General features: G+C 34.7%; 1 protein-coding gene across 1 annotated transcript in view; it reads right to left on the bottom strand.

The window, feature by feature from the left end:
* The window catches only part of LOC142340022 (uncharacterized), a 133,229-nt gene that overhangs the window by 17,580 nt on the left and 94,681 nt on the right, over positions 1–20,968 (bottom strand). The window contains exon 7 of the mRNA XM_075390420.1: positions 15,163–15,259. Within this exon, the coding sequence (XP_075246535.1) occupies positions 15,163–15,259 (97 nt within the window). The remainder of the gene's footprint in view (positions 1–15,162; positions 15,260–20,968) is intronic.

Raw genomic sequence — 20,968 nt, 5'->3', positions numbered from 1 at the left:
GTGTGCATAATTTCCGTTTGTGTTGGAAATTTTAACACCGTTAGCAGATACAGTGCATTCCGAAAATAAAGAATGCAGTGCGTTGTTGCTTAAGTATGGCGAGTCTGTATTTGTAGCATCAGTTCCTGTCCTTAAATCACCGTCATTGTTTCGGGAGATTTTGCATTTAATTTCAAGGAGAAGTTTTTGCAAATCTATGAAATTGTTCCTGTCTCCCATAACTTCAAACTCAAGCATTGGACCATCCGGGGAATAGGATGGTCCAACTTTTTGAGTAAAAGCATTATCAAAAGTAACTAGCAGAGGTTGTTTTTCAAATAAATCAAGTGTGGTGTGTGTTGCCTCTGCGGGCAGTAAATTAGTAAACATTTTGAACTTTAGAGAAGAATTGAGACCGACTTCTCGACAGGGGTTGTTTTCTGTGAATGGTCTTTGAACGGCTTTTTGTCTGTTTTTTCTTGATGTTCTTCTTTTTGACCAATGATCCTCCAACTTGTTTTCTTACAGTCTTTTGCACAGTCGATTTTATTGCTTGTTTTGGAGACTTTTTCTTTGTAACAACCTCTACCAACTCAGGAGCTGCTTGAACAATTAATTCACGTCCAATCTTTTTGGCTACAGGCCAAAGAAACTTTCTTGCAATCGGTAATGCGGCTCTGCCAATACCTGCTGCTAAAGCCCCAAAACCACTTCCTCGTTGGCGATAGTGTCCTGAGAAGTATGGTGATACCGATTGTTGATGATAGTAGGCTTCCATTTAATCGAATTTTTTAAAATTTAATGTCAAAATAACTTTTCCCGTTCCAGCGAATGGAACTAATTGTCCGGTTTCTGTCCGCAATTGAATTTCAATTGACTGAAAATTTTTTGATAATAACTTTTTGTATTCCAAGTTGCTGAAGACAATTCTGTGTGTTGGCTCTATTTCACAGGGGCTACCGTTTTTCAGGCGTTGTTTTGAATCAATGACTCGAATAAGAGGAGCTTTAGTATCACCTACGTATTGATACTCAATTATGTTAACATAAATAAAAATCAGTTGCTTCCCTGCAGACAAATCAAAAGGATAATCACCAACAAACGTTTTTTCTTCGTCTTCTGTCATGGTCAGATTTTCAAAAGTGTCCAACATCTTGTATCCAATATGATAACCAGACCCATCATGAATACCGTTGAAACCTAGGATGCTTGGAATTTCGTTATCCGGAAAAGTAATTCCTTCGTTTTTACCAAAAAAGAGAAACAAAACTCCATTGATTTTGTTAAATTGAAAGTCAAAATGAGGCAATCCGGTAGCTGTTTTTAAGGATCTCAAAAGATGATCACGGTTTTCATAGGAACCAGTTCCAATGATAGCTGGTTCTCCTCCGTATGGTCTGGAGACAGCATCAAATGGAATACTTTTCTCATAAAACTTGAGGCCTTCAGAGGAAAAAATCTTTAAATCACTCTTGTTCACTTGATTTATTTTTGCTGGGAAGATAATTTCACTTAGAGCAACTCGCCAATCCCCTTCCAAATTAATTTCTTCATTGAAATAGTTTTTGAAAGAAGACAAGGTGTTTTGAGGAAAAATATTCATAGAGGCTGATGAAACTAAGTGAACGGTGAATTCATTCATGTTTTGTTATTTCACTACTGTTGTCTCTAACTTTGACCAACTCTAATTCATAAAATTTTCCTTTTACTGGCTCCTGGGATGCGTCAATGAGACTATAAGTAGGGGGATTTGTTGTAGGTATATCGTAAATCTCAAAAACTTCGTTGGTAAATGTTTGCTTGTATCCTTTTCTAAAAGGAAGATCCGCTTTTGATATTCGCACAAAGTCCCCAACGTAAAACTTTGGTCGGCGAACTAGTTTTGATGAATCACTAAAAATTAATGATATCAAGTAAGGAACGTCTTTTTTTGTTACTTTATTCGGCGCCAATTTCGTTACTCTGTTGACTCTAGAGTTAATGGTTTGTACAAAGCTCTGCAATTGATTAATATACGAGTATGTCCATTTGTCTTCTAAATACTTGTATATCAAATTCTTGAGCGAACGTATATTTCTTTCCGCAAATGCTGATTTTTTCTCGCTGAAAGTTTTATAAACTTCAATATCATTTTTCTGACAAAGAGTGCTGAATGAGCCCTTAAATTCTGTACCATCATCTACCCACACTTTTTTAGGTTGCTTGTTCTTTATCATTTTCTTAAACGCATCTGCTGTAGTTGTGGCGTACTTCGATTTTAAGGGTTCAACTCGTAGATAACGTGAGAGACAGTCCACCGCAACCAACAAATATTTTACATCTTTGTTCTCTTTTGCTAATTTATCCACATAAGCCAAGTCTAGCGACCAAATCTCGTTTATGTCATAAGCAATAACTTTCAGTGTTGGAAATCTTTTTCTATATTTCTTATGCTTTGTGTGGGCATTTTTACCCTCTAGAAACAATTTCACTTTACTTGGTTTCAACTTTGTGCTTTTTTGTAGATTTTTTATGCTTCCGTATGCTGTGGGGCCTTTCGTATATTTTAGCTCAAGCAATTTTTTCTCATTCGTCGAAAGACTCCCAGTCCTTCTCCTCTTGCTGAGTTCTGTCTTCCTTTGAGGTTTCGAAACCACTTCCGGCTTCTGAGGATTCCTCTGTAAGTAATTGGCTGGTTTCTTTGTGCTTGATTCTTTTTGGCGCAAAAGTTTTCTTTTTCTCTTTTTGTTTGGTAACTCTATGAGTTCTTTTCCGGATCGCAATTTTAGCATTACTGTTGATCACCAAGTCTTCTTTTATGTTTAAAGCCTCTAAAATCTTGAAATAATCTGGATTACTTATTTTTTTAGTTGGTTGCTGCAAATCATAGAGAAAAATAGGGACATTTATTCCTGTCTCGGCTCCGTCAACAATGAAATTTTCTTTTTCGTCTATAACAACTTTTTTTGATTCTTTTAATGAGGTTAACTATTTTTTCCGTCCTGGTAAGTTTTGCTGGCGCTAGCATGTTGAGATTTTGAAGAATTTTGTCTGCATGTACTTTTGACAACTCAGTAGGATCAGTTGTTTCCCTTGTATCCAAAATTTCATGGTTCTCTTTGTCAGTGTTTTCATTTGGTCGCATGCGGTTCAAAAACGAAAATTGAGCACCTCTATGCTGAACTCTGGGATCATTTAGAATTTGTGAGGAATATGGTTGCTCCTTCATAAACTGATTTTTGGGAATCAAAATAAACTCTTCAGCAGTTGACATTGCTTAACTCAAATGGATGAAACAAAATTTAATAATGAGTTGAATTAGTTCGAAACCGGTTTTTGTTAGTAAAAGTGCTCGCCGTTTATCCATTGATGACTTTTTCTTGAGAACGCCTTCAAAAATGTGTCTGTAATTTTCTAAGTCTCTTACTTTCACTCTAACATGGCCCAGTAAAACATTGTGAAGACATTCACACAAAACCAGTATAGCATCACTATCACAACTACGCAAATATTTCCTTAACTGTTTTGGCTGCAAAAGCACCATTTGCTTCAGTATAGATAATTTTTTCTCTTTCATTGTTTAGTGGAGTTGTTTCTGCTTTATCAGATGGAAGATAGAAAATTGATGGACCTGGCTCAGTAATATTTGAACAGTATCGTAAACAATCAGAAGTTTTTGGATCAAGATCGATAAGCAAATGCCCAAACGGTTCTTTCGTTGCCAATTGGTAGCAGTGTTTTAAAAATTTAACGAGGTTCAACTGTTTACCTAAAAATTCGACTTGTTGAATATCACGGGCTGATTTGAACAAAATGATGTGTGTCGTGTTCAAGTCTATTGTACGAGACCACTTGCTCTGTTGGTAAAGGTTGTGCTTGATATAAATAACATTAATGTTTTTGTGACGCCCTGCAGTGGCCAATTTAACAAATTCTTTGTCATTGTAAATTTCTTCGCACGAGTCGTCTATTATCAGAAGACAGTTTGCAAGACTATTCAAAAATTCTAAATTGGCGTACTTTTTAAACGTAACACCAAGTGTTTTCTCCATTTTGATGTATATTTGTTGCATTTCTCGGTATAAAAAAATAATGTTATTAAATTTTGGGTAAAATGTGTTTCCAATCAACATTTTGAAAATTAACTCTGTTTTGCCACAACCTGAAGGCCCTACAACGGCCATGAAGACCCTATCTTGCGTAGATATAATTTTATTCATAGTCTTGGATTTGGTAAAATGTATCCAACTAAACTTGACAATATTGATATCCAAACTGAAGTTTCTTCACAATTTGGTTTTAAAATGGTTAATTTAACAATACAAAGTGATATCAGCAGTAAAATAACAAACATTTGAACAAAAAATACAACTTCTGACCGTGGCAACGTTGTTTGATTACAAAATTTCCACGAAGATTTGCTGCTACTTTCTTTTTCAAAGAAACTTTCTTCAACAACAGCGTCAACTTGATCAACTGTTACCCCCTCCATCTCGAGACAAAAATAATTTTTTTTAAAAATGTATTGAGAAAAAGTCACTCTACATAAAACAATTCATAGCAATTGAACTCAGTTAGAAAGTCTTTCATATGAACCATAAAGCACTCCGGGAGTCTCTCAGTTTTGTCATAATGAACAATTTTGTGTACTCTTTCTTCCCTCACCAAGTGTTGAATCTCCTTCGGCAGTGAAGGATCGTTCTTGTCTACTTCTTCACCAACCGGGTGTTTCGACATCAGTAAGAGTCTCGGAGGACAGACTCTGGGTTGAGTTTTTGACATGTTGCTTTCTCCACTGAAGAAAAGGTTCAATATAATATACTAAATGAGTAAATGAGCGAATTTCGTCCTCAGTCAGCAACAATTTAACTTTTCTCTGTAAAAACTGGTTTCCGGTTTTTATGGTTTCGTCTTTGGAAATTGAAAGACTCGGATTCCCGTCCCCCGTAATCAAGGCGCAAATTGTTGAACTCGGTGACAAGGGTGCTTCCACTTTCGTCAATTCCTCTCTCATTTGTTAACCAGTTGAAATAGAAAATGGCTTTTTCTTTTGCACAATGTTTGTTGAAAATGTTTTTGCCCTTTGAATGATTTTGACAGTTTTGGGTAAAATAGTTCACAGATATTGAAGGACACGCGAGTGAATTCAGATCAATAATAGAGCACTCAAGCAAATCTGACAAAAATTTTACTTTTTCCTCTCCCTTAGCGTAGAATATTGAACCCGGATTCCTCAAACGAACGCTTTGAATTATTTGTGTGAGATAAATATAGGGATAGTTTCCTGTTTCCCACTCAATGCCGTGCAAATTTCTAGTCAACCAACTGAAAGATTGCTTTTGTTGAGTTGTTAACTCACTATAACTTGTTGGAGGTAAAAATGACACGCAGTCGAGATAGTCCTCGGTGCAAACACCAAGTTCTTTAACAATAAATTTTTCTTTTCTGTGACGGAACCCTTCAACGTCTAACACAACTGTTTTGCTGCTCAGCATTCCAATAAATGAAAAATTGACGGATGAAAAATCTTTATATATAGGCAAAACAATATTCCCGACAAATGACCACTAAAACAGTTGCTGCTTTTCCACGGAAGCATATAAGAGTAACCAGGTCCTTGTTTGTATCTTTCGTATATAAAACCCCCAGCGTCGTGCAAAACTGCATGTAACCGAAGGACTTTAAAACTTTTAAGTTGATGATCTGAAGACGAGTTGTCAATTCCAATAAGACCACCGTACGGTCTAAGTTTAAGCGCAATATCGTGATCAAAATTTTCTTGATCGTCAAAGAACTCACATGCTGATAAAAAGTAATTTAGGCGAATTGAGTTTTGTGGGAATTTTTGCGCTACTGTTAAATAGTTTTTGTGAATAATGGGTAAATCTTTGCTAGCAACAGTTGGGTGGTTAAAATGCATTTAACAAAAAAAAATTGGAGTCAACTGATTAGAAAATGAGAAACTCAAAAACTGTTTAGAGTTTGAAACTGTTTGATGTAGGTTTGTTTTTGTTTCTTTTTTGGTACCTTGTATTGGTTATTAACTTCAATGTTTCTAGTTTTGCCAGTTTTCGTTTTTTTTTTATTGAACGAGTAATGTTAATTCATAAGAGAAAGCTCATTTGTTTCATAGTTATTACCTTATTTCTACATTTTATTATCGATTACTTTCTCGACCCCGTCTTCAATGTTCCGGATGTACCAGGTTAGTTACATTATAAATTTATATCAAAAAATTTTATCTTAAATTTGATTTCTCTAAATTTTTGCTGAGACAAGAAAGCAGAAATTGTTTATACAAACACCAACCAACTTTCCCGGTTAGAAAGGGGAAAACAAATTTCAAGTCAAAGCATGAAACTGTTCGAAGAACTAAATGAAACAGCTAAGTTTTATTCCACTCTAAGTCAGAGAAATTCTAAGAGGATACCTAAAAAAGACCATGCCTGTATTGTAACGGGGGGGGGACAGGTCCCCCCCCGTTACAAACCAGGCATTTTCACTACTACTTTCACCCCTAAGGCAAAATTCACCCCTTTAAGTATACTTATTTCCAAAAATAAATTCAAAACTAATTTTTGTTTCTGAAATCGGTCCAGTATTAAATCTGCAAGACCTGAAAAAAATTGATTGGCACTTGAAGATCGATTAACTCAAAAACAAAACTTTTAAAAAACAAAATCAATTGCAAAATTTAATGAAATGCTGCCAAATATTGTGATATTAATATCTTCAGAATCATTTCTATATCTCTAGAGGCTATCCAGTAACCCAATTTCAATCCTTAAAAAATCATTGACTCAAAGATCGATAGGGAATAATTTTAAGAAAAAATTTCAAATTTCAAAAAATAGAAATTTGTTCTATCGAAAAGTTGACAGCCATTCAATTGCCCCCTGGCAACTATTCAATAACATGTCATACTACCAAACCCTAGATGAGGCTACCTGGCTGCTGAGGCAAGAAAAACTGAATAAAAGACAAATGTTTTGAAAAAAAAGTGGAATTTTTTTTTAAATATCTGAAATCGGAAAGGTTAAATTGTTAAAAACGAATCCAGTGAGACTAACAACCATTCAGTAACTTTTTATCAGACCGCGGAATAGGTTTTCTGACACTTGAGAATGGACAAATCAAAAATTGACAAACTTTAGGAAACCTTGAAAAAAACGCTAAAAACCTTCAAAGAAACCTTCAAAAAATGCTAAAATTTGAGTAAATAAAATGTTGAAAACCAATCCATTATTACGGGAAACACTGCAGTGCCCTATTATCAAACCTTAAAGGAGATTCCTGACCTCTCATAATGGAAAAACTCAAAAAATGACAAAAATTTTCAAAAAACATGAAAAAAATGCAAAAATTAGTATCATTTTGCGTGTTTGTGTATGTAGTACCAAAACATATAGCTCATAAAATCGTCATAACAATTGATTTTGTCTCGCAAAAGGCCTTCATCAACTTTTAATACTTCAACTTAAGACTAATCAAACTAAAAACTCAAAAAAATCACAAAAAAAAACAAAATGCACAATTTTGAGCCCAAAAACTCCTAAAAATGACCCTTTAACCTTAAATTAGGGCCATACCATCAGAAGCACCACTCTAAGCACTTGAAAGACTACTAAATCCCACCTTGGGCCTCTAATGAAACTTAATGCCCGCTGGGCTTTACCTGTTTATCCCGTTTTGAAAGATCAAAGTCATTGAAAAATGTGTGAACACATCTTTAAAAAAAAACAGCGCCCCAATACAATTCAAATTCTTTGAATTGTAAAAAGACAAAAATTGACAGAACTTGTTTCCAAGTGTCAAATAGTAATTTGGTGTGCAGTTTCAATTATATTCAAATTTTTTTCTCAACTCGGCTTCTAAACTGCAGGCTATTAAGCTTATTAGCAATGCCAGCTAGCAATCGCTCTAATGAACTTTGATAACATAATGCACTATGATGGGGCTTTATCAGATTATCTGGTTTCTTTCGATTTAGCTGCTCTGACCTTGCCCGTATGCACGCATAAAGCATAATTCAATGACTGAGAGTTTAAAATATATTCAGTTTAAACAGTGAGTGAGTACAGAAGTCAAGCGTGAAAGCCGAAACTTGTTTAAAAATAACCCGACTGAAAGCCGAAACAAATTAAATGGAACCCAGCGTACCTACCCACTTCAAAGCTCTCTACCACACAAATACTGATTCACTTCTTAGTGAAATGAAGTTTTTTGGTTAAGTTTCACGAGTCTGGAAGCTTCCTCCCAACTGGCAAAACGAACAAAAAATTTGACTCCACTAATAGAAAGTTTTTCGGTGGTAGAAGTCATTTTAGGTGTGGGGTCCCGACCCCACTCCCCTACAGTCAATTGGCAGATTCCGGCTGTTGAAAGGTTTAATGCAGAAAAAATTAAAAGTTACCTAGTTCCTAGATTCTCATTGTAGCTTTTTGGTAGAAATTAAAAGTTCTAACCTAGACACCATAAGCCTCAAACTCTCGAAAAATTTAGTGGAGTCCCAAAATCGATTTAGCGCTATAAAAAAGCACTCAAGATTGATTTTGCGACTTCACTTTTTTCACCGGTGCAGTATGGGGGATGAGACAGTAACAAATTCAATTTTAAAATTTTGGGGAAGAGGTTTGGTCCTAATTTGTTCTGAGATGGATTTTGTGCTATAGAAGAGCACTCAAAAGTAGCAACAGGTCAGGTAACAGGTCAAGTAGCAACAGGTCAAAAGTAGCAACAAGATTTTGTTGAAAATTTTATTAAATTATTATTATTATCATTAAATTGTGAAGAAAAACATTTGAAAATAACATATTTTCATCTAAGTAGCAACAGGACAGGAATATGTAAACAGTTGAAAACTTTGTTGAAAAATTTATTAAATTTTTAGTATTAAATGTAGTGAAAAAAGTTGGGTCCTTAAAAGGTCTGAAAGGCAGTTTGTGCCAGAAAAGAGCACTAAAAATGATTTTTTTGCTGCCTTGATAATTTCCATGGCACGCTCTCCAATAAACAAGATGGAAAACTTTCTCGAAAAAACCAATAACCACATATGAGCAACTCTTGTTCATTAATTCATTTTTACCATTTGAGAGTCAACTTAAGAACCATTGCAACCGTAGATTTGAAAAGGATTCCAGCAATTTATAATCAATTCGCAATACAGTAGGAGATTTATATATTGTTTGGCAACATGTCTATTTGGATACAGACGTTAATCCTCAAGTTCAGGCCATATGGTGGTTTAATAGGTACAGACAACTTTTCGTTAGACACATACTTCAGGTTGTAAAAATGTGTTAGACACGTAATTCAGTGCCATAAATTTCATTTTCCGCTAGTAAGAGAAAATCTCATCAGTGGGTTAGTAAATTTATACCTGCTTTATCCTGGAGCACAGGCACTCGCTCTTATTGGTTTCTATCCCAAAACCTTATCCAAATAAAATTTCTTTTTCCATCCGGAAAATTATATGCGAAACAAGATATCAAAACATTGGGAAGAACAATTGGAAAATCTTTCTATCTAAAAGCTAATAATTCTCCTCCGATTAAAAAATTTACCTGTGCTGTAATCTTTCTATTTGCCGGAGAAACTCAAGAAAATACATAATGCTAAAAGAAAAGCACAGATGAATTTTTATGGTTAACCTTGTCGGTAAATCCGCCGTCAGTAAAACCGTGAAAAAACAAGCCACTTCAGTTCTTCAAGTTAATTTATCCACAAGTCTGACAGTATGCAGTTGTATAACGAATGATAATGAGCTAACTCTATCTTCGGTCAAAGAGGAAAAAATGTTCACGAGGACAACCTATTCTGACAAAACAAAAGATTGTATGCAACATAACTGAGGTTGAGAGGCTGAAAAAGAATCATGCATTGCTTGAGTAGTTTTAAATTTACCGTGTCAAAGACAAACTAACCACTTTGCCTATGCACAAGTTACCAGCACCAGTTCAAGTGACCCAAGTCAATTGTCTACAGTGCAGATGATTGACATGCATGCGAACTTCAAAGTGACAAAAAGTAGAAAAACAAAGACAATATATGTATTACCTATGGTCGAAAGAGTTACAAAATTAGCTAAAACAAAACTGGTTCATTCAATTTGTGAAAGCCTTTCAAAAGTAGAGAAGATCAGATAGATTCCCCTGTCGGTGTAATTTTGAATGATGTAGTTTTCGATGAAGTCAAGAGATGGTCAGGAAAACTATGTAACCCTAGACTGCAGAAACTAATTGGGTTTTCGTTGCTCAAACAACTATTTTTCTTCAACCTGAAATGGGAAGAATCATCATTTTGGTTTTCATTTCTTGCATGCAGATTTGGCTACGCGCTTCCAAATTCAAAGCTATGAACAAGATAATATTAGCAAGCGAGACTTTTATTGTCTGCTTGTGGTGATTTGTGTTGTAGGAAAACTAAGCTCATGTTGCTGACAAACAATTTTACCCAAAATTTAAATCTATTAATTCTATCAACATGAGCAACCCAAATTTAGCGCAATAGAACGTAACTTGAACATTTTTTTCACCAAATCTACCGGATTTTCTTCTGTTTCACAACTTGAAAACTGTTTTTCTGACAAATCTGGGAATGAAATTTTCAATGACAAAAGATTTTTAAAACCACCGGACGTCAAAGATATTAGTTTCATTTACGATAAGCAAAACAGAGTAATTAAAATCACCTAGGTATGATCAGCTGATGGCAGATCACCTAAATTGGCAAACAGTAAAAAACCACTTATTTTGTTTGAAAGAAAGCTATGAATTTGCAACAAAACGAGCCTTTGGACACTTACACAAAGACTGAGATCAAAAAATTTTGGACTAATTGTTCAAATATTGTACAACCAGCTTCAACACTCCAACAAATTTTTATCTACCTTCCTCCAAAGCAGTTATAACGAACTTGAATGATGAGAGAGAAAGATCTATGTATGCTAAAACAAATTCTGGAGCTGTTCATCAAAGAAGCAACTTTATAAATAGTTTTATAAACTTCCAGTGCAAATGTTTACTCAATGTGATCAATGGAAAAGTTCCCGTAAACAAGCAGTTACTTTAAAATCAAGGATTCATTTCAACAAATATTATCAACGAAAACAAGTTTGAAAAAAGTGATATTTTCGAATCAATAAATCAGAACTAACCAGTGCGTTGGGATTCTCGCGCTACATTCACTTAAAAGTCAAATAATGCACGAAGAAGAGTGTGTTGAACCCCAATAGAATGTCCATTTCAAAGAACACATCCAAGGAAGAAAATTTTTGATAATCCAATGTTTCCGCAAAAAACAATTTAGTTATCACTCCTAGAAAGAACTAATTCAAAATTTCCGCAAATAATAAAATTACGCAGACACTAACACTGATAAATTGAAAAAGAGAACAAAGAGTACCGGTGTTGCACCAAGTGATCCAGACTATATGAAAACCGAATCGTTTCTTATTGATGACAGTATATAGTATTACGGAAGGATTCAGCATTGGACTCAATAAGGTTGAACTATAATTAATGGATGAAAACAAAAACAAAAAGAGCAGCAATTAAACCAAACATTTTTTATCATAGTTTTTCTATAAGTGAAGATAGCAATGTTCGCCATAATGACGATGAGCCTCAACTAGTGAAGTTACCAAGTTTCCTGTACAATATCAACATTCTATCCTGAATTGCCAAAGTACTCCAAAATCATGAGTGAACTTCATATAACAGCCAACCTGTTTTACAAAATCTATGCAAAAAGTTCCAGATGAGTTTTACAGTGTAGAAGAAGAAGAAACCGTATCAGAACAACACTCGCAAAAAAAAGCAACAGCATGAACGAAGATCTGAGACAAAGGGTAAAAAACGCAAAGCGTCGAAGAGAGTAAAAAGAAGTCAGACGAAAAGACTCCATTTCAGATAAATGCAGAAATAATAGCATTCAAAAGTGTATATACTTTTAGGATCAGCGTGTTGAAAGCCAACGTATTCAATACCAAGAGTTTCTAGCGTCAACACAAAAACTGTAATGATAAATTTCTAGCATAGAAACAGCAACAAGCTGAAAAAAATATTGACTATTTGAGCTCAGAAATTATGAAAGTGGAAATTATTCCCAAAGTTCAAAAAGGAAAACAAAAATCATCGCTAATTTGTCCAATTCTTCACACTTAACTCTTCAAAACCAATTGTTTCTTGCTAAAGTCTGTATAGCATTTAACTTGCATGCTAGGAGATATCTTGCTACACGAAAGGTAAACAGAAGCCAAAAAGAAAAAATTGAATTGAAAAACAAAGCGAAAATCACAAAAATTTGCTCTTGTTATTGACAACAAAATCCGCAAATGCAACAAATATGTAAACAAAATTATACGCATGAACACATGCAAAAACCTTTTGAAGCTCCATGGCCCCGACAGATCGAATAAATCTTAAGTGTTACATAAAATTTTCCAAAAATAAAATTGTAAATTTTATTGAAAAGTCTCAAAGATGTATGAAACTATAATCTTAAAAAGCACTTAATTGTCACTAAAATAGTCCAGTAATCCATCGTGAAACTTATAAAACTTATAAAAGTTTCATTGGTCTCTGCGGAATCAAACCTCCAAAAACGACAAAAATTTTGTAAGAACTGAAAAATTTTTATTAAAAAGACGCTAAAAAGAGTAATATAAAGTCAATTCTTTTCCTCTAAAAATTATCTATTAAACCAACCTCGAACTCTTCAGAGGATTCACTGCCCCTGAAGGACAAAGTAAGCAGATATGACAAAGATTTTTAAAAAATGTTGATAAAATTACAAATTTTATTAAAAACCGCTAAAGTTTTTGATAATTAAAATTCAGAACCATCCAAAGTTCAGAACCATCTCTAGAAACCACCCAGTAACCCATCTTCAAGCGCTAAAAATGTTTTATTGACCGCTAAATTCGAAAACCTAAAACGACAGAAACTAAGAAAATTGAAAAAATCACTATCGTTTTGGGTGTTTAATTTTGCGTTATCAAATTATATAGCACAAAATACAGAAATAAAGAAGACTTATGACTTGCATTGGCCCTTTATGAAAATTCAAAAGGTTATTTTGATATCCATCCAACAAAAAATCAGGAAATGAATAATTTTTTACTCAAAGATCTACAAAAATTGACCTTCTCACCTTTAATTTAGACCTTCCCAGCAAGTTCAGCACTTGAAAGGCTAATGAAGTTTCGGGCCTCTAATGAAACTTAATGCCTACTGAGCGCTGCCCGTTTATCCCAATTTGAAAGGTCAAAGTGGGAAAAATCTTAAAAAATGAACAGGACGAGGCCCGAAACAACTCAAAGAATTTTCATAAACCAAACCAAAACTAGACCTAGAATGAAATATGAATTGATTAGAAAACCCATTTTGAACAAAATCCGATAAAAATATGGAAAAACAGTAAACATTGAAGTCAAATTGCCACATCTGAATGAAAAACCAAATTGCCGCATCTGGATAAAAACCAAAACCAGTTCACTCTTCTTTAAAATTAGAGTGAAAACATTTCAAGCGGCAAAACCGCTCGCTTTTTTGCTCCAACTCGTTTGGGGGCGACCAAAATCAGCAACTCAATTTCACTTAGAAAATCATGAAAATGTGGGCAGATTTTCAAAAAAAGACAGCACCCCAATACAATAATTAAAATTCTCTGAATTGTAAAAAGATACAGCACCAATACAATCCAAATTCTCTGGATTGTAATAAGAGCGCTATAATAGCCAGCTGACACGATGAGGGCGGCTATAACTAAATGCCATTTTTCCGAGTACTACGCAGGTTGCTAATGGCAAAGCTACTGTTTTAAAATGTTGTGATGTTTTATGTTACATCGATGCGAAAAATCGACGAAAAATTTGTACAACTAAATTTTAAAACATACAGTTGTTCTCAAGATCAAAAAAATACATTCTTATCACTAGTGGCAAATGTTAACTGTCACTCCTAGGTGTTTGACCAAAGAAGCGCAGAAAAACTCAGCGTTCAATTACGTTCAAATTTTCCGCAAAAAAGGCAACAAAAGTCAACGGTGTTTTCAATTTGTAGCAAAAGCCAACTGTTGAAATGGTCATGTTTTCCTGTCTGGCTACAACCTACTGACAGTGTGTTACTACTAACTAGTGACAAAACGAACATAAAAACCATTTGTGTCTGACCTCATAAAGAAAAAGGTTCAGCGGTAATCATTTTTTATTATTAAATATTTATATAATTTATATAAATTAAATAGTGTATTAAATATTTTCAGTCATTTTAAAATTTAACCATTAATTCTTGGAAATTCTGCATATTGCCTGTACACTATAGATTTTCATAATACGTGAGTCAACAAATATTGTTGCGTAATTGGCGCGTATAGAGATGGCAAAACACTGTCTTTAAGAAAATTCACACACTGAGGTTATGTATACAGTTTAGCAATAAAATTGGCAAACTTTGCAGGAGAGCAAAGGCACTGCTCAGAGTTTACCTCAGATTTTTTAATCGAAAAGCACAACGTGTTGTATTGAAAATTGAACTGTAGTTACGAGATATTTATATTAGTGAAATAGAAGTTCGCTTCCATCGAAAACCGTAGGATAAGGGTAATTAAGTAAATATTGAACAAACATCAAAAAATTTGCCTTTAGCAAATTTTTTTCATAATAAAACGTCTCATTAGGAATTTGTTTTTCTTCACAACTAGATTATTCAAAATTTAAACGGTTTTAGGCGCTCTGATGATATCATAAGGCAAAAGAACTGGGTGGACGGCTGGACGCGAGTGGGTGGGGGTTGCCAATGGAGGGTTGACGGGGAAGTGTTGGGGGAGGAGGGGGGGGGGGGGGTTGACTGATGGGGGTTCAAACTTTTAAGATTAAGAACCACACTTCACACAATGAACTTATGTCTCCTCAAAACAAAGAATCGCTTACTTAGAAACTAATAAAGCGTGAGGCTATAAGAGGGCTCCTCAGCCACATCACAATGCGCTCCGGGTTTTACCTGCTTGTTCCGTTTCTGAGGACGAAATTTAAAGTATCAGACGAAAAATTAGACAAAAGTCCCATAATCAAACTACCGCAGCACTAATATAATTGCTGCAAACTTCGTTTGAGAGCAATCAATAATAGCCATTTGAATTAATGCCATGGCTCTTGATTAATTCTTCAGACAGATACCTTCCTCGATAAATTGTTTGACATACCGTATTCATGGACCGACTTCTGAGCAGCTGAAAGAGGGCATCTTTGTACTCGTCACTGGGCAGCTCGTCTTCAAGTCTCACGTGATAAATATTGTACCTGCAAGTAAAACATCAATACATACCAATTTCTATCATTCACAAAAATGACATAAACCCAACGAGAGAAACTGCCTAGAAAAAAAAGAAATCGACTACCGTTGGACAAATTCTCTCGAAGGCACGTGGAGGCTTTATTCCTTTTGCTTCAGTCGAGGGCGATCGATTGAAGCCTTCTTCAATCGGCGGTTATTATTCTGAAACCGGGGTGTAGTATATCAGGCCAAAGCTCGATTAGGCAAAGCTAATTTTGGTAGCCATTAGGCAAAAATTTTTAATCAACTTTTTGTGGAAATTAGGCGAAAACCAATTAAAACACTTAAAAGACGGTACTTCAAAATCCGCTTAATGCCATAAAATACTCAAGTGTCCCTAACAGTTGACTTAACATAAAAATGAGTTGATAAAACACATGAAAAATGCACAATTTTTTTATTTAAATGAACTATAATTTGTACAGCCCTCGGTAATATCCGAGAAGAGCATTTTGCTAAGTTACCGCGGGAAGGAATTTAATTTTTTTTCTTGCACTATTCTTAATGAGGCTATGTGGCGCGGGTAATTTAGAGAGAAATGTCGACATAACTGTGGGATAGAACTACTAAACTAAAATGTTGCAATTTTACAATACCAAAAAAAATGTTCTGTGTTTTTGTAAGCTATTATCATGTTAGGGACGTTGTTAGTGATACTTGAGTACTCTGTAGCGTCAAACGGATTTTGAAGAACTGCCTTTAAGTGTTTTATTTTGTTTTCGCCTATTTTCCACAGAAAGTTTATTAAAAATTTTTAGCTAATGGCTACAAAAATTGGCTCTGCCTAATCGAGCTTTCGATTGATATCCCATCCCCTTGAAACCAATGTAAATCAATTTTGGCACACTAGATTACGTGTATTTTCAACAATTGCCCGCTTGCAAAAGGGGGTATTCTTGAGTAGTATTTCAGCAAATTATTATTTGTTATTACTAAATAATCATTATTATTATATCCAGTCAGAGCCGGCTACTGAATAGAATAAAATACACCATGCTTTGGCAATTAGCCGAACTGAAATACAAAGCAAAAAAAATTTCCAACTGGCGGGTTGGTAGGCGCGCTTCGCCGCAACAACCGACCCGCAATTTCCGGAGTACATCCCACAGCGCATGAGAAGCAGGGCCGTGAACAGCGGTCGGCCATTGCGCGTAAACTGATATTCGGCTGTATTAACTTTAGGCCAAGTATTATAGCTGTGAAGATTGATTGTTCGAGATTGTTCAACAGACTGAGGAAAACTTTTTCAAGTGCGCAAAGTGCCTTCCACTAAAACACATCCTCTAAAAATGGAAGTCACCGATTAAAAATCCATAGCCGGAAGACTCAGGAATAGGCTCGAAGTTTAAAAAAATATAACCGACTAAAGTTGGGCGAACTGCTCTCAAACGACCGGCGAGCGGTTGGCTTGAGAGCAATGGCCTGATGGGGGTGGGTGGGGCAACAGAGGAGTCTTCAACCTCTCAAGAACCGCCCTTCACACCATAAGTATAAGTCTCCAAAACAGTCTCTGTGAATAGCATCCTTGGATACTACTGAGCTGAAAGGCTCTAAGAGCACTTAATGCCCGCTAGGCGCTACCTGCTTATCCTGTTTTTGAGGACGAAAACTCAAATGGGTCAGACGGAAAATCGGTCAAGCGAAAAAGACCGACAGGATTAATATAATTGCCACAAACTTCGTTAGGCTGAAGGGGGCGATATTCTACTAGGTACTAAAGTGGAGAATTGTTGATCCAATTGGGGGGGGGGGTTCAAAAGATCCTCGAGTACCACTTGACACTATCACTTGACACTATCAAATATTTTATAACATAACGAGCATTTGCAACATTTCAGCTTAGGTCCATTCAGCAATTATAGGAACATTTTTCTCAAATTTTTCGGAGCCCCAGGGCTCTAAACTAATGGCAGACTGTCGGAATAGCTGCAGAACAGACTTGCTTGCCGTATAGAAAAGATAAAAACAGATACAGATCTAAGTTGAAAAAAAGGACGCCGCTCAAAAAACCATGAAAAAAACATCTAGTGGTAAATTAATAAAGCTTATGAAAATTAATTCCGCAGCCGCCTTTTTATTAGGGACCTTTATTAAACATTTGAGTACTTTTGACCTTAATTTAATTCAAATTAAACTTAAGTTTAAAAGTAGTCATTTTATTGAATGAGGTAACTCACGTATGACCAAAATCTAATCCACCAAATGCCTTAACAACTTTTGATAGAGGTTTGGACACGTCACGCGCGCAAAACCTGTTAGTCAGAATAAGCAGTCAATCAGAAAAATTGACTTTCAGCCTGGCTGTGTGAACAAATGTAAATGGAAAAAAGCGTTAGACGACGAAAGAAAAACATAGCCAGAATAATTCCGGAAGCGACTCGAAGTCGGACGTTCACGCGCGCAACAGCTGTTAGTGAGAATAAGAAGTCATTCACAAAATTTGACTTGCAGCTTGGATAAGTGAACAAATGTAAAACAAAAAAACCGTGACGAAAGAAAAAACATAGCCAGAAGAATTGTGGAAGCGACTTGAATAGGACGTTCACGGGAAACCTTTTTTGGCGACAAAACCGTTACCTTATTTCTTATAACAGTAACTTTTAGCTCATTAGATTCGATCAAAAAATTTGGTAAAAATTACACCGCTGTCAAATCAAGGAAGAATTGAACATTGACATCATTTCAACAAGTTAAAATGAAAACAATTAATACATCATTCAGTAAAACTAAAAAAATCACGCACTTAACATAAGACATAATCTTGATTGAACTAAAATCAACTAAAATTTTGATATAGCGAAAGTTGATATTATGAAAAACAATTGTTAACGTTGAAGATTCTCTGAGGATGGACAAAACTGAAAATCTCAGAAACTGACACAGCAAAATTGCTTGAAAAACTCATGATACTAGTCTTAAAAGTCGTAGAAGTCATGATACTAGAATTCCGCATCAACTCTGGGCTCAAAAGACTCAATATGAAAGCATGAGCCAGATAACATTCATAGAAACTAAATTGTCAAAACAAACGGAATACTTAAAATTAGGATTCAAGAAAACACACCTTATTTCGCTGTGGAGTCATCGCAAATAAGATAAAAAAATAAGAACATAGCTTGCAGATTGCTAGAAAATAGCCGAAATAGCTTAGTAGATCTGCAGTCTCAAAAAAACAGTAAAAAAGACAGACCAAAAAAATTAGTCTTTTCATTGAAGACAGATGTTAAATTTTGATTAAGAATTTGTATAAGATATTGCTGCCTCTATTAGCTGCTCTCAAATAACCTTAATTTAGAGGGACACACATTCACTTGACCTTATCTCTTTGATTTAAAGTTTGATAAAAGTCAATTTCAAAGTCAGGAAGTCATTTTTGAGAGTGAGGTAAGTCACGTGTAACCAAAAATTTAATCACGCAAATTAACAAAAAAAACTCGCTCCACTAAGAGCGAAAAATGACGTCACACACACAATTCAGTTGCAGTTGCATGCACAAACAGCAGATTTGAGGTGGTTGTGACGAAAAAAAACCAAGAGAAGGCCAATAATAGCCCCAGCTATCGCTGTGCGGCTTTTAAAAAACTTCTCCATTGCATAAAAACGTTAATGGAAAACAAAAAGAAACAACAATCATCGATTGTAGAAAAATAGTTCAATGACAAAACAGAGGCAGAAAGAAGGTTCGCAGTCAAAAATGTTAAACTTACAGCAAATTTTGAGTTCGGCATTATAGTAAACGAAATCACTTGCAAACAAAAAACGAAAAATCTAACAAAAAAGCTAAAAGTCATTTAGTTAATTAACGAAAGATAAAAAGCAAATTGAATACAGGTTTTAGGAGGATGTTAGAATGATACATGCTAGAAGGTGGAGAGTATGGCAACATTTTATAAAAAACAAAACTGGTTCTTGATTTATAAAAATTAATAATTAATTGAAAAAACTGAAAACAAATGCATATTATTATTGAGAATTCGAGGCTCCCAAAAATTAAACAGCCATCCTATCTACAGAGAGGAAATGTTAAAACAGATTTCAAAGATTCAAACAACTTATGTCAAAATGGCACTGATGGAAAAAATTTTTTACTGAATATCGATGACTTAACATTAAAAAATAATTCAACTATTAATTGAAAAATATTAGGATCCCTGGAAGTGCACATGAAGACTTTTTCCAAGTACTCAAAACACAAAAAAGCTAAGAAACCTTTGACAATATCTGCTAAAACCTGATTAGCATGTTTACAATTTCGAAAAGGATCATACGTTGAATGCATGAATTCAATGCACGAATTATCAAAAACATTCATGAATTTTCAAAAGAATGTCTGCTTAAAGATCCAAAAATGAAGAAATTAATGACAAGAGCCAAAGAATAACATAAAAATACAGATATATGTGCCTCGATTACACTTGAAACGCAGTGTTGATACTGATGCCACGTCGACAAAAATTATCTCCACAAAAAACCGACCTTGGACAAAAAAACTGCCAATTGGACAAAAAGACGTTTAAAAATAGTTATCTATATGCTCTAATTTGTCAAAATCCCTTTTCACAGTCGCAAAGCCATTCAGTCAACGCAGCGCATGATAAAAAAAACATGTCTCTCTCAGAAAAAATTAGTTCGCAAGGCACTCACTTTACTGTTGAATCATAACGAATAGTACTTCCGTTAAAAAACACAGCCCGAAGAATCAGTCTGGAACCGACTCGAAGTCTTATCCCCCAAAAAACTGACTTTTGAGATAGCTAATATCTCTTTGAATAGCGCATCAATGTAGAGAAAACAACAATCTTAAGTGAAAGAACAAAAGAAAATTGGCCAGTATAAATTGACAGGTAAAATTAGGACAACTCAAATACTTTTCAAGTAGCACAAGTACATATGCAAACTAACACGTTGTTTCATGCAATGAAAAACTAGTTCTCCAGCCACAAAATAATAGCCAAGCTTTAATGAGCTCAAAAACATTTTTGAAAGGAAGAAAAAATCGAGTAAAATTTCTCAATTTTGTCTACTTGCATAGAAAGAGACAACATTGTAGCAAAAAACTTACATACTTTGTAGTAAACTGAACCTACCGGCTTGCGGCTTTAATTCAATTAAAATAAATTAACCAAAACGATACAATGCACCAAAAATAGCAAGAACACAAAATCAGCAGAATAGTTTTAAAAAAATTAATAAACAAGAAGACAAAAGAAAAAGAATATAAATGAAAGGCAAAAAAATGTTTTAAAAAGCTAAGACCCCAATTTTATTCTTAGAAAGTAATTATCAGTCAGAATGTTCCAAGCATATTCTCAGTGCAGTACAATGTTGAATGAAATCAATTGCCAACAAAAAAATCTAAAAAGGCTACAATTACTATTTTTAACAACTGACAAAAGCAGAGCCAATTAGAAAAATAGCTCTCAGGAAAATGATAGTCTGATACATGCTAGAATGCGGAGAACAAACCAGACAAAACACATAAAATAAAAAGACTAGTTCAGACTTTTTGAAAGATAAAAATCAAATTAAATACAAAACAATTGCATTTCCTTAAGCAAAAAATTGTGTAGCTATTCTCCTGAATAGAGTAAAAAATAGAACCTTAGTTCAAAGATTGGAAACAAAAAAAAATTTTGCTGTCAAATTGTCCAAAAAAATTTTCAAAAATGCATTAG

This window comes from Convolutriloba macropyga, chromosome 5 (assembly GCF_964194025.1).
Source record: "Convolutriloba macropyga chromosome 5, txConMacr16.3, whole genome shotgun sequence".
NCBI classification, from domain to species: domain Eukaryota; kingdom Metazoa; phylum Xenacoelomorpha; order Acoela; family Convolutidae; genus Convolutriloba; species Convolutriloba macropyga.
Note: the sequence above shows the minus strand (reverse complement) of the source record. Positions and strands in the feature narration are given on the sequence as shown.